We start from the raw sequence: 14138 nt of genomic DNA on the forward strand, positions 1-14138 counted from the left end.
ATTTTTTTGTGCCCTGATTTCACAGCAACATATTTATACGGAAATAAAAACAATCATCAGTTCAACATAATTAAGGTGCGTGTGTTCCCCATGTTTGTTTTTCCATAAAACACCACACACGTCCTGAAGAAACAACATGAACACTACATGCTTAAAAGGTTCAGTTTTCAGTTGTTACTACACTCTGAAATCCGACGGTAGAAGTAATAAAGTTTTTTTTTAAAGAGACTCATTAGTTCAGCTTTCTGTTTCAGCTCGATGTGGTTTCCAGTTTCTGGCTCCTTCCTCCTGATGTTTTTTGGATGAACCCCTGACCAACCAGTCTGTCCTACTCTGGTTGTTTTTTTCCGCTGAGATAAAGTGTGGCTTCCTGCATGAGAAATGTTTGAATGCTTGAAGCTTTCCCAACTGAGAGAAGTGACCCTGACGTATCTGCATCCATAATAAGAGTCGGTGGAATTCAGCATTCCCTTTATTACCTCATTCAGCAATGAAGACAATGAACCATTGAAGTGTGATCCTATATATAGTTATAACTATAGTTATAACAGTTTTCCAAGCAGATGCTCTGTTCTGCAACATTACACTGCTGCATTAAAATGTATAAAAACCATATTGTTATGATGTTGGTGCGCCGTGAAAAAAGATTAAAAAGCTGAACATAGCATCAAGTCACACAAATCCTAAATAAAGGCAGGATGTAGTCTGAACCACCTTTCAGGAGGAAGAGAGAGAGTGTGTACATTTTTCTTCTGTTGTTGTGTGTCGTGTGTTATTTTTTATTCCTGCTCTTTTTGCTGCTGTAATGCTTTGAATTTCCCAATTATGGGACTGATAAAGGCTATCTTGTCTTATCTTATCTTTACATTTCCAACCTAATGAACTGGCATTTCCCATCTGCTGTTTTCTTTGTATGACCTGCATGAAGCAACATGGTAAAACCCTTTTTGTTGTAGTCCATCCTCATGTCCTTACAGTTACCAACATTATTAAATAGTCTTTATTAAACTGCCCTTCATGCCTTTTGTTGACCTCATGATTTTTTTCTACTTAGGTCAGGAAAAGACAAAAGAGGTTTTTTTTATTATTATTAATTGACCACAGTTGTGGTTTTCAGGGCTTTTTTTCAAGTTATTTCCCATTTTATTTTCTACTTTCTGTTCTCTTTATTCCTCTCTCGGTTTCACTTCCTGTCCTTTTCAGTTTTCCCTCTTGATATTGTGGCATTTCCCACATGATCTAAGAGAACAAGCTGGCAAATTTTCTCTACCCATAAAGGAAACATTTAATACTTTAATTTATCCTTCAGAAACATTCATATTCAAAATGTGTGATTTTATTCCCTAGACAGGAGTGCTATTATGGAATATGACTGTTAAATGTAAGCAGCAATTAAATCTGTCAGAGAAATGCACTGAAGTGCAATATAATAGATGTAGAAAGTGACAGGTACAAGTTTATATCTTCATTAATCACCGAAGTTCTCAGGCGCCTTAAGTGTATTTAAATAAGCAGTGCATTCTCTGTCTTGGCTCAGCTTCCCGAGATGCAGCACATCTCTCTGGAAACGATGGAGGGGAAACAAATGAATTTTATTTTTCTATAGCTCATGTTTGATAGTTGGCATCTGAACTGTTTCACTGAGATTTGAATGCAAAATGTTGTCAGTATTTGTATATTTACACGACAAAAGAAATATTATTGGAAGATACACAAGCAGGGAATGTGCAGAGCATTACATCATCAACTCATGCGTTATCCTCACCGGCTATCCGGGACTTCACAAGTGGCCTGCTGATGATGACTGAAGACGCAGACTGTACTTACAGCACTGAGCTGTTAGCAGCACCATAATGCCCCACATGAAAACATCAGAGGTGGAGCATTGTCCCGCTGCAGTCTCTGCTGTACGTGCTGCTCTGGGCCGCTGTGACACTAATCAAGAAGGACAGCCTGAGCGTGACCTACTTCTGTAGGTGGCTCCTGCAGGCAGGACAGTCACCCTGAAAACAGCCTGAGCCGCCTCCTGCCAGATGGAGGCGATGATACCGCAGCTCAGGCTTTCCTGTTTTATGATGCCAGTCCTCTGGGTCAGTGCTTCTCAGATGGGTCGGATCATGACCACTTTATGATCACAAGCTGCACAAGAATCAGCAGCAAAAGATTTGCTTTCATTTTCTGAGCTGTTTCTTTATCAGAGGAAGCTGTGACGTCTGTCATTGCTTTATAATTTACTACATTTATAAGCAATAGGCTTGTATAGCAGTATTCCTTCTTGGTCTCCAGGTAAGAATCCTCTGGCCAGGCAGCATTATGTTGTCTGTCCATGTTATTAATTTAACGGATTATTACAGCTTGTTTCAGTCTACTGTGTCTTCCTGCTGCACAACAAGTGTGAGCTCTCCAAAATACAAGGGCCACCTATAAATGAATGAACCATCAGGCGCTGATGAATATTCCGGTGATTAGGCCAGCTGGCCACCATTCCCCAGCAGTGATCTCTAACAACCGTTCCAACGTGTCCATCCCAGACAGCTCGTTCCTGTTTTTTTGCTTTCAGCCAGACTGAAAATTAGCTTTTTGGAAGCTGCAGGAAGCTCACACCAGCTGACCTGATAGCCAGTGTTTTGTCTGTGACTCCACATTTCCTTAAATCTGAACAATGAAGGTGAAGAGTGCAAAGATAGCACAGAGACGCAACAGACCCATGGTGAAACTAATCAGGTTCATATTTTGAGTGAGGCTTTTTTGTGGATCTTTGCCCACCTCAGAGTCACAGGATTTCTTCTACGCTGCTCTTTAAAACTTTGTTCATTCCAGCTCCTAAATCTGATGCAGTTCTGCATCAGCTGCAATCACAGCAGCGACTTCAGAACACAAACACTGTTTTCAGCAGCGCCACTGTCATCTGAGACCTTTAATATCTATCCGCTGAGCAGGCACACTGATGACATCAAGCCTGTAGAGAGGCCTGTACAGGCAGATCTCTATTTTTCCTTGTGTTCTGATTCTTTCTGACCAAATATGTGGATCAGAAGTTTAGGACTAAAATGAAATATTTACTTTTTTTATGGATCAAAGACTTTTGGAATAACAATAATATAATAGTGTAACATACTTTCTCATGTGTGGGACAGTTGCAGTCGTCAGTGTCATCAGAGTTCTCATCAGTCATGCTAATTACTTCTGATACTAAGAATACCCAAAGTTACTGCTAACAGTATCATTACACCGAGCTTGGTTGTGATATATTGCCAGGACAATATTACTTATTTGAATTACAGTTGTAAAAGTCAGTAGGAGTCACCTGAGGGGAACCTGTGACAGCCCTGGACCCCCAGGGGTGCCCATAGCCCCCAGTATGATTGTGAAATGATGGATTCTGTATCATGAGCATGAGTTTGGCTTCTAAACCAAATCAAATGCAATGTCCTGACTGTGGTGACCCTGTTGATTTTGATTGTGTGATCCAAATACAATCACACACTTATTCCTGCTCTTAAAAAACAAACAAACAAACAAACAAAAAAACACCCCAAAACCCAATAATTTAAAATGTCTAAATTTATATTGTGAATCTGAAATGTGGGCGAAGCAGTCGTGATAAATGACCGTCAGTTAAACCACCATGGCGGGGATCTTTTTTTTGCTTTCGCTTGTAAATACTTCGGATATTTCAAATTTATAAAGCTTCATTGTTTCAGCAGTTCACGTTCAAATGCTGTATTGAATATTCATGAAAGTTGTCTTGGCCTATTGGAGGACAAGTGTGTCAGGTCTCTGCAGAGTCATAGCGGGAAACCGGCGATGGTACTTTCAAAATAAAATTAAACAGCTATAGAAAGAAAGATCACGAAACATGCTGGCTTTTGGACTTTATTTAGATTACATTTAAATTAATCTCTAGCTGTAAAAGTTTGAATGAACAATGGAGAGTTTTTCGACCTGCTTTAACAGGATTGTACATAAGTAATACTTCACTACCAGTAGAAAGTAGGTGAGACTTTTTTTTGCTGTTTTTGGTAAGATTTCCTGTTTATATGTGTTTTCTCAGTTACACACAGTTTACAGGGTTTGGGGTTTTAATGACATATACCACTTCAAAAATTGAAGTTAAACCTGTTTGGAAAACAAAATCGAGAGCTTTTTACAGCATAAATGTGAAGCCAAATAAAACTTAATTTGAAATATAAACATTTCTGGCTTCTGTGCTGATTTAGTATCTGTTAACAACAAAACTTGACTTACCTGCTTAAATAAAGGTCATGCTGACTTTCTGCACCCCTAGTGGTATCAACTTGTATTACACTAATGTGTAGCCTAGCTTATACCAACTTCCGTTAATATCAAAAACACAAAACAAAGATGTTTATGAAATAAAGTCAAAGCAGTTGTTTCTTTACATTATCTTAATAGGTTGAATTAATCTTGGAAGGGTTTTAAGTCATTTTAAACACAGCAAATACATTTAGCACCCTTAAGTCCCAAAGTGGCCTGAGACGGTTTTCAGAAAAGAAAATCTCAAGAATTTACACGATCGCAGAATCTTCACATTCATTACTTTCGACTGACTCAAAACTTTAAAAATAACTTAACTGTGTTTTATATTTACAAATTAAATAGTTTAGAGCAAGGTGCACACTAAAAGTGAATTCTTACAAAAAATAGGAGAAAAAAGCTGTTTTGGTTAACTGGAATAATCTAAGGAGCTTGGAAAGAAAAGCGACTGGACTTCAATAGTGGGTCGACAACTCTCTTAAGAGACAACTCCCACTAGGGCTTATATAGCTGGGACTCTTCACCATTTGGTCTTAGAACTGATGAAGCTTCTGGAATGAGAGGTGAAATGAAAAGAATCTTAAAGATGTCCGGTCGCTCTTCCTTCCAAGCTTCACAGATTACCAAGACCTGGATGAGTGAGAACCTTCACAGACTTAACAGACTAATTTAAAAAGAATAACTAGACTTTTAGGGAAAGAGGAAATCTACCTAGTGCACTTAAAAAACAACAACAACCCCCTGGAGAAAAACGATTACTCTTTAATTCAGTCAAAAAGCATATGAAGTACTTTTAAACACAGGGATTTGCAACATGAATGCCTCCAGAATTTTGGGTGGCGCCACTAAAAATATCAAGGTGGCCCAGGACAGGAAATTGTGAGGGGACATACAAAGTGACACAATACAAATGACAGAAATTGCAGGATTAATAACAAGATAATGTTTCAACTCATTGTAGGGTGTCTTCCTCTTTATTAAATGTATTAAAATTATTACCAACATAGAGTGGTCTTGCCAACAAATTTTGTGGGGAGGCCAGTGCCCCCACTATTTCCCCATTGGTGGCGCCCCTGATTTGCAATCAGTGCAACAGGAAATAGTAATAACGTATAATTCATTTTAAAGAAAGTAATCAGAGGAACGGTGACGCGCATCTGATTTATTTTGAAAGGCTTCACCGGAAGTGCGTCTTCTCGGTGGGTCGTGCTTGCCGGTGTCGGTGTGTAGGAGCGGCCGGTTCCTCCCAGCAGCCACACCGTTTAGAAGCAGAGCTTTTCTTCACACAGCAGCAGCGGCACACACCGGATATTCATCTCATTAAAAACACTCACGGCTGGAAGCGGCGAGAGAAGAAGGACTCTTTCCTGGCTCGGTTATCCCTCCCCGTCCCGCCTCTCTGATTTGGGTCGTCTTTGCTCTTCCCCCTCCCCCCCATTTTTATTTTTTATTTTTGTACATTTTTGCCTGTGACAGTTTCTCCGTGGCGCACTCAGGTTTCTTTTGCTGACATGGTAGATTATCACGCTGCCAATAACCAGTCGACCGTCGGCGGGGCGCAGACGTACATGGAGCAGGAGAACGACTGGGACCGAGACCTGCTGCTGGACCCGGCCTGGGAGAAGCAGCAGAGGAAGGTAAGGCAGCCGAAGTCTCGGGGCCCAGCTGGGCCGAGTGGAGCCGGGCTGAAAGAAAAATGGCAGTGGAGGAAGGATGCGATGGGGAGGTCAGAGACCGAGTGTGGGCCTCGGTGTAGCTTCACAAACCCCGTATTTACTCCCTGTGCTATTCGCCGTCTCTCTCCTCAGCCCGGGGGTCCTCCGAGCTCTGCTCCTCGGTGCAAAGCCCCCCCCCCCCTACATAAGCTGGTTTCCTCCTCTCTAAATCACTGAATGAAAAGTCCTGAGTGTGTGTGTGATATTAGCTGCAGCTTTCACTCCTTCAGATGTGATTTTTCTCCCCTCCTCTGAGTGGAAACAAGGCGCCACATTGTTGCAGAAAAATCCACGCTGTGATTGTGCAGACAGCTCAGCCTCACGATAACCGCACAGCGGACTTTACGAAGGCTTCGTGCGGGCGGCTCGCCTCCCTGGCACGCCTGCTTGTGTGGTTGGTTGGAGGCCGATAAAATTGTTGGAAGATCCGACCGATACTGTGGCGTTAAAGGCCGATATTCAGAGAATTTCAAGTTGAGGATTCTCAAGCGTTTCGAGAGATGCTTCGGGTGATATGCGGGGCAACTGAAATTCTTTCGCGGTTAACTTTTTTCTCTTCTATCCTTCAGAGTGCTTTGGTCATTGCAGCTATTCTGAGATCGGTTACAAATGATTACATAGTGATTTGTAGATCCCGTGATGATCGAGGTTATTTAATCCCAAGCCACAGTGCTAAGGTGTTAAAATGAAATAAAGCTGAGCTGTCAGCAGTAATGCTGTACGAGCAGAGTACTTCTCTCTGGTGTGGCAGTGGTTCTTCTCTCAGCTCTGGACGCCCACTTCCTGAGCTGCAGATTTGAACCAGCTTTAGGATTATTCAGCAAAAATGTGGAGAAGCCAAATAACATGAAACCACTCAGTTGGCACCGTGTGTGCATCTGGCTATTCAGCTTCACAGATCACCAACACTCTGATCCCAATAAGAACATTTTGATTCTTTTCAATAATCTGAAACGTGGTCCCGTTCCTTAATTTTCTTCTGCTCTGTCCACTCCTCATCTTTCTCTTCTTCCTCCTCAGCAATGGCTGAGCTAGCTTTTTTTATTCTTGAACTGCTTGATATTCTGCAAAGTGGTTATAAATGATGTTACACTGGAGCTGCTTGAATATGGCAAAAATACAATAATTTTGGTTATGTAACATGATTAATCCTAAACTTAGAGTCTTATAATTATGTACGATTGCCCTCCCAAACTTGAATATAATTCAGATGAAAAGGTGTTGAGGGTGACAGCTGCTGCTGGGTCCAGACTAGCAGATGTGAGTGCTGTGAAAACACAGCAAAGTTCAGTGGATGCACTTGATGTGTAAAATAACCCCAAATTAGGTCTTTGTAGGGAAGAAGAATGCAGACAAACTAATCACTTTATACTTTCTGATTAATTACCTCGCCCTGTGATGCACCCGTGCTCTTACCACACCACTAAACCGCTCCCACATCAAATGCTTTACCTTCTAAATCTTCAGAAGGGAGCGGCGAGGCGGTCTAAAGGAAGATAATTTGAAGTGAGGAATGATTAAGAGTATCTCTTTCATTGACTGGCTGGATGACTGACATACTTTTTGCTGGTGTGACGGCATGCCGAGCCTCGACTCCTGCATTGCCGTTAGGCCGCTCAGCATTTTAGTCATCGCCGACATCACGCTCCCTCCACCTGAGGTTAGGCGACTCTGTGCGCGATCTGCGTGTTTGCCCACACATCGCACGGGTCAAAGTTTCTTGTAAAGGAAAACCTCTCCTACAATCATTAACAGAGCGGGAGGCCTGCAGTACAGACCTGTGCTGAGGTTGGGTCCTGCAGTGGAGGCTGATGGGTATTTGGTTGATTGGGGACGCGTCCCCTTGCCAAACATTTAGCTAGAGTGATGGAGGTAGGGAGGGGTACAAGGGCAAATTCCTGTGGTGTATTCATTCAAACTCACTGTGCCAGTTACTACGCAAAAATGTAGATATGCCTCCCGCAAGCATATCGAGACAAATGGCTATAATGAGTGTGGGAATGGCTTGTCCTCCCTGTGTGTGTGAGGGGTGAGTCTGAAAGGTCAAAAACAGGAGCAGTGTGTCACAAGCAACATTTTCCATCATGCTGCCTGCAGCCCATTGACAGTGTTGAGTGATATAAGAATGGAAAATCAGCTGGGTTTTTATTAGTTTGGCCTTTTTTTATTTTGGGGACACAGAGCAGCTCTACCTCATCGAGTCACGAGGACACTCAAACACTGAAACTTTTCAGTAATCCAGAAAAGAGAAACAAATGCAGGAGGTGCTTGAAAAGAAGACATTTGGCTTTATGCTGCACCAGAATAACTTGTTTCAGGAGTCCTGTGAGAGTCATTTCAGCTCTTTGGCAGAAGCAGCGTTTGTCCTTGTAGTTGTCCATTTCGTACATTTCTCAACACCCCAGAGTAGCTGGACCGAGCCCACGCAAGTCCAGTAAATTGCAGTTTGTTACAGACTAAGCTCCTCGCCTGACAAACATGCAATTAAGTCTTTCTCGCTGCTCGGTCGCATGTCCAAACACGCCAAAGTACGCAGTGACGCCACCGAAGGCTTTTTTTATTGCAACTGTTGCCGCTGTGGCAGACTGCTCATGCAAATCCAGCTCCTCAGCGACAGTTAGGCTGCGCATACTTTTTCGTGTCACGTGGCAGGGAGGAGGCAGGGCCAGGTGGGTGGATGAGCTAACGAGGAAAGTAGTAAAGTACTTGGCATCACCAGAGAGGGGCTGTTCTTATTTATCAAAGTGATGCTACTTTGAGGTTAATGGAAACTTGCCCCACCACTAGCTTTGGGATAGTTCACACAAAAAGGACAACAGCAGCTGATAAATATGTTTTTCAAGTGAAAGAGCCAAGGTGAAGATTTCTTCTTTGCAAAGAGACAAAAATAAAAAACCTACATGCCAGAGTTTCTTTTCTTCCCTCATCTCCTGTCAGGAGCTCGGAGCAGTGATTGGGAAACGTTTCCTCTCGTAAATCAACTGTGGTCACCGACTCTGATGGTTATCGGAGCTTATTTTCCTACACTGACAGCCGTTTCAATCTCACAGCCAGTTTGTACTGAACTGATTGTGATATGGATGCAGACTTTGTAACTGACTGAAGGGTTGTGGGCAGTAGATGGGGAATAATTTCCATTTTACAGTAGCTGTCAGGTGGCTTGTTGGGGCGATTTTATACCTGTATTAATTATGCTTTTTATTTCTTAGACAAACAGTCCTTTACAATCAGAGTTGATGTGTTTCGGTGCAGATGTGTTCTGCAGTGCAATTTGTTTACAGTGAGCCGCCCCCCCCCCTCCACACACACACACACACAAGTGCTCACATTAAGAACACAAAACGCACACTGAGTTTTCTTCCATTGCTGGCAAGGTGGGCAGCTGGGCACAATGATAGTTTGTTCTTTTGCCGCCCACTTTCGCATGCTTTCTGTGGAGACTGTGTGGCTGGAAGAAGGAGAAGAAAGTTCAGATGGCCCGGTTTTGGCTCAGGACGAACTGTGAGTGGCATTTTTGTCAGGACAAATGGACCGAACAATGCATCCTGCACCACACTGCATGCAAAGGCTGCCAGGCTGCTTTTTTCCCCCCCTCTCCCAGCCTGCCTTCCTGCTCCAAAACAACATTTAAAGGAATGAAGGGAGCTGCAAATGTCTGAAGGAGTTTGGCTAAAAAGCCTGTTTGTTAAACAGCCACGGTCACTAGTATGATGACCATTGTCTCAGTATGGAGACAATAAAAGGAACCATCGGCCTGGGGTGTGGCGGATATCAGAGGAAGCTCGTGTGTTCAAGGAGAGATCAATTAAAGCTGCTTTATAAGATGTCACCACCAAAAATGTGTTTTTCATGTTTAGGGTTTTCAGAGTTCAGAATAAACCAAGTGTATATAAGATCCAATTTATTCTAAAGTATAATTATGTATACTTTATTGATCCCTGTTGGGAAATTCCTCTCTGTATTTAACCCCTTCACTAAGTGAAGCAGTGGGCAGCCATTGGGCCCCCGAGGATCAGTGTGTAGGGACGGTACGGTTCAGTGGATTCGAACCCCGACCTTCCGATCATGGGGTCACCACTCTTACCTACTGAGCTATCCCTGTCCCGTCAAGTAGGTCAGGGATCAGAAAGTGCTCTGATCTGAAATCAAACCATGATCTTATGCATTAAAATGCAGTAAAAACGAAACCAAAACAATTAGACTGTACTGTGTTGTTGTCTCTGTTACTATGTTGGAGGTGGGCAGCTGGTTACTCTGTCCAACTATAAACCCACAGTGAACCAATCAGGAGCAGAGGAGTAGGTTTGATGGAATATCTTATCTGACACAGATGCACTGTAGCTGTACGTGTGGTATCAGGGAAGAAGGGATTTTATTGGCCAGTCCGAGTCTTCGAGTCTAAGTTTTTGGACACTGGGTGCAATTATGTCTCTTACATGGAAGAATTGATTGAATTATAGCTGTGGGATATTGGCAGAAAACATAATGAATATGGACAGTGTTCATAGCTGTCCATATTTGTTAAAGCTTTTGTTTAATCAGGAATTCCCTTGAGACTAATCCTTTGGTATATTTTTTTGGCCACGAATGGAAACTATTACAAAAAACAAAACGAAGGTCCAGCCTCGGTTTGGATGTTAGACTTCTCGTATTTGCTCACAGTAAATGTAGAAAAACTCATTTCTTTACGTGTAAAGGAGCTGATACAATAGTTTGCTGCCTGTTTTATGAATCTACGACTTTAGATTTCAGTGGATGATCTTGCTCGACATGATGACACAGGTTAGTGAGGTTGCTTGTCTCTGGTGGCACAAAACCTCTTCCTTGTTTTGGTCTCTAGTTAAAACGTCGCTGTCATGTCCCTGTTGGAAAGTTGTTGTTTACAACTTTTTTTTTTTTGTTTGCTTTCACATTTGCTTCCCGTCACCTGGAAAGTTTAGGGATTAAAAGTTTCCTGGTTAACTTTTATTATTATCATCATCATCATCAACTCTGAATGTTAAAAACTGCACTTACTAACTATATCAGAGGGTAACCTTTGCGCCCTTTATAAGCGTCCTTTTATGACAGTTTGCATCGTGGCACCAAAGGCCACTCTGTGCTTATCAGTGAAAAAGCAGCAGGTTTTACAAAATGTCAGGATTCGACGCCCTGTGAATGAGAGCAGGCTGGAGTTTGCTGCCATTCACGTTATAATATTTAAAGAGATTATGAGCTCTGGGGACTTGTAAAGGGCGTCTTTATCTTTTTTTTTAAATATTTAAAGCGTAAACAGTCATTGGCCTGTAAAAGTAATCAGCACTTAAGGTGGGTAGCAATAAAATCATGATTAGTGAGGCCTCGTCGTGATGGTCCTGGTGTATTTTCAGTGCTCTGTGTGCTTGAAGCAGATGGATTAGTTGAGGCTGTAAATTTGTGCCCTCTTGTTTTAATCTTACATCCAATTGACCTTTTCGATGGGAGGTGATGGAAATGCAGTTTTCAGTTATTCTCTTGCTACCAGCTGCTTCCAGGTCAGCTGTGGGAAAGCCCTGTGCCACAGCTGACCGTGATCCAGAATCAGCTTGTGAACCTGAACAACAAACCAGTCAGTCACGCAGACAGTCAGAGCGAGCAGCGAGGAATGTACCCCTCTCCGTTTCCCCCTTTGTCTTCCTCTCTGTTCTGCCATTGGCGGCGGTGAGAGAGCACGCAGGGGGAAACATTCCTTTGGTGGCCTGTTATAGCCTGTTAGACCAGTGGGAGGGGGTTTTGGACTAAAGGGGGGCGGGGTGGCCTGTTTTTGCCTGGGATGGGGGGGGGGATTGCAGGATTGCAGATGTGGTCGGTGTGGTGGAAAAGAGAACTTTCCTTGGGGGCAAAGGGTACTTGCTCAAGGGGGTGGGGGTTCGGTGGGGTGTGGTTGAAGGCAGTTACGATGTGGCGGAAGTCATGGCGCCAAAAAATATTTTTTGTAGAAACTGTTTTAACTCCATTGGCTGCACTTTGGAACCGTTTAGTTTCTTTCTAGAGCAGCAGTCAAGTTCAAAGTGCAGATCAGTCGTTGGCCGTCACATCATCCAATCAGCTGTGAGATCATAGCACCCGTGAAGCCCAGGGCTGCTATTGATGTTGGTCAGCTGTAGGCCTGTGTGTAGAGGCGGTGGAGCCTAATGTGTCTGTCTTACAAAGAGATCTCTTTACGGTCCGTTTGCCTCCCACAGTCTTTGTGTTTCGGGACTCGAGTTTGTCTGAATGTCGTGGAGACCACAAATCCCCGGGTTCAGTTTCTGGCTGACATAACCTCGGATCTCTTACTAATTGTGGCTGTTCACAAGCTTGCTTCTTGGCTATTGCGCATAGTTATGAGGATTAGTACATAGCATTTCCCAGTGATGAATTGAAATTGGCAACAATGGAGACTAAGAATTTCCGTTTGGTTTCCTGCCAGTTTGCATGTTGATAGTCTTTAACTCGGAGTTTAGGATCCCCTTAAGTGCATCCTTTACAATGGGATTTGAGGGGAATGCACTGGTTCTCTGCAAGCTCTTTTATCCACTTTCCGTTGTGTTAAGCTGTTAGCAGTTCAAGGTCCAATATTTCTATTGACATCTAATCAAATCTAATGCTTTGCATCATGGTAAAGTTTTCTCTACAGTACAATCTGATAGCTATGAGGTGCTGTTTAGCCACTTATCAAGAGCACATGCAAAACCTCTGCAGGTTTCAGTTCTGTATTTGACGACCCCCCCTCAGCTTTGGGTGCTAGTATTGTTTTCTTCCTTTTTAAATGAATCAGTTAATGGAAACTTCAGGCTGTGATTGGGGTGTGACTTTCTGAAACCCAAACCAAATGTGTGCTAGAAATGTCAACTGTCTTGCGATGTGACCTGTGCTCATTTAGCTTCTGACAGTTGGTGTCTAGTTAAAACACTCTTAAAGTTTTCATTTCGCAAGACTAAAGTTCATTTGAGTAAAGAGTGGAACTGAAAAGCCTCAGTGGTGGAGATCACTGAGCTTGTGGGCATGTAAATGGTGGAATTATTAAATACTACCCAGTTTCCCAGTTGGAACATTTGTTTTGGGGAAGTACTTTGATTAGGGCTGTGGATTTAATTAGATTTTTAACTTACATTTTGTTAGTGAACCAAACTGTTGAAGATAATCGATCTCAAGTCTCCAGTCCTGTGGATGAACTCAGACTCCACCATCTTGGACTACAGCTGGTGGTGGTCCTCCTTTTTCTCTGCAGTCTGATGAACTTCATGTAGATGCACACACACAGAAGAAAGGGATGTGTGTTTAGGTGTGTGTGTGTGTATGTGAAGGGTGGGGGCATCATTATATTGTGGGTCTTGGTGCAGGGGGTTGGGAGCAGTTAAAAAGTGAGGTTCCCCCCCATTACCAGCAGAGCCCCATAGCTGTGGGCTCGTCTGTTTGAGGCTGCTGGTAAACACTGCACAGTTAAACACTAGTTCCTGATGTGCTCGCCCCCACTGCACAGCGGCGTTTAAGTCGCTCTGCATTGTCCATGGTGCGTTCAGGAACCGGGGGCATGAACTGAGGAACAAACCGAGAACAGTGTGGTGTTGGAAGAAGTTCCTCAAACACTGCATCTGTGTTCAAGACCACAGTAATCTTAGCTCGCATCACCTCTGAATGCGCCTGATTGAGATTCGGCATCAGACAAAATCTGCAGTCAAGCCAGCAGTTAATAATAAAAAAACAAACATGCATCACCAAAACAGCAGCAGGATCAAGTTAGTTGGTGCTGGGTGACCCTGAAAACGTATCTTCCAATACCTGTCCTTGCTCCTGCATCTCTCGCCTGTCTCCATGGCTGCAGAGTGCAGAAAGCAGTCATACGCTGCCGTATCTGCGAGGCTGCACAGCGCTCTGCAGGCTCTTTATTTTTGGAAACAGCACTTCAGAGCTCTGCCATCATCCTGCACCGGTGAGGGAGCGAGAGAGTCGGAATTTGATGAAAATTTGATAAAAGAAATTGAAGAGCATGAAGCAAAACCTTGTTCTCACTGTTGCTATTTCAGACTGCCTTCTGCAGCCACGGAGCGGCCGACGCGTGGTTTTGTTTCTTACGTTGGAGGCTATAGTTGGATGTGTCTTAAGAAGCACTTTTAAGGTGCTATTTTCAGTGTGAAACAATGC

The 14138-nt window shown here is 43.1% G+C and overlaps 1 protein-coding gene across 6 annotated transcripts in view; it reads left to right on the top strand.

The window, feature by feature from the left end:
- The first annotated feature begins 5474 nt into the window (after positions 1-5474).
- actn4 (actinin, alpha 4) overlaps positions 5475-14138 on the top strand; it is a 56418-nt gene continuing 47754 nt past the window's right edge. For 3 of the 6 annotated variants that reach the window (XM_084951620.1, XM_084951616.1, XM_084951618.1), the window contains exon 1: positions 5475-5915. In XM_084951620.1, the coding sequence (XP_084807746.1) occupies positions 5790-5915 (126 nt within the window). In that variant the 5' untranslated portion in view covers positions 5475-5789. The remainder of the gene's footprint in view (positions 5916-14138) is intronic. The other 3 variants (XM_084951615.1, XM_084951617.1, XM_084951619.1) reach the window with 1 other exon arrangement.

The sequence above is a fragment of the Perissodus microlepis genome, chromosome 14 (assembly GCF_051167445.1).
Source record: "Perissodus microlepis isolate ML-2025 ecotype Zambia chromosome 14, ASM5116744v1, whole genome shotgun sequence".
In the NCBI taxonomy this organism is placed as follows: domain Eukaryota; kingdom Metazoa; phylum Chordata; class Actinopteri; order Cichliformes; family Cichlidae; genus Perissodus; species Perissodus microlepis.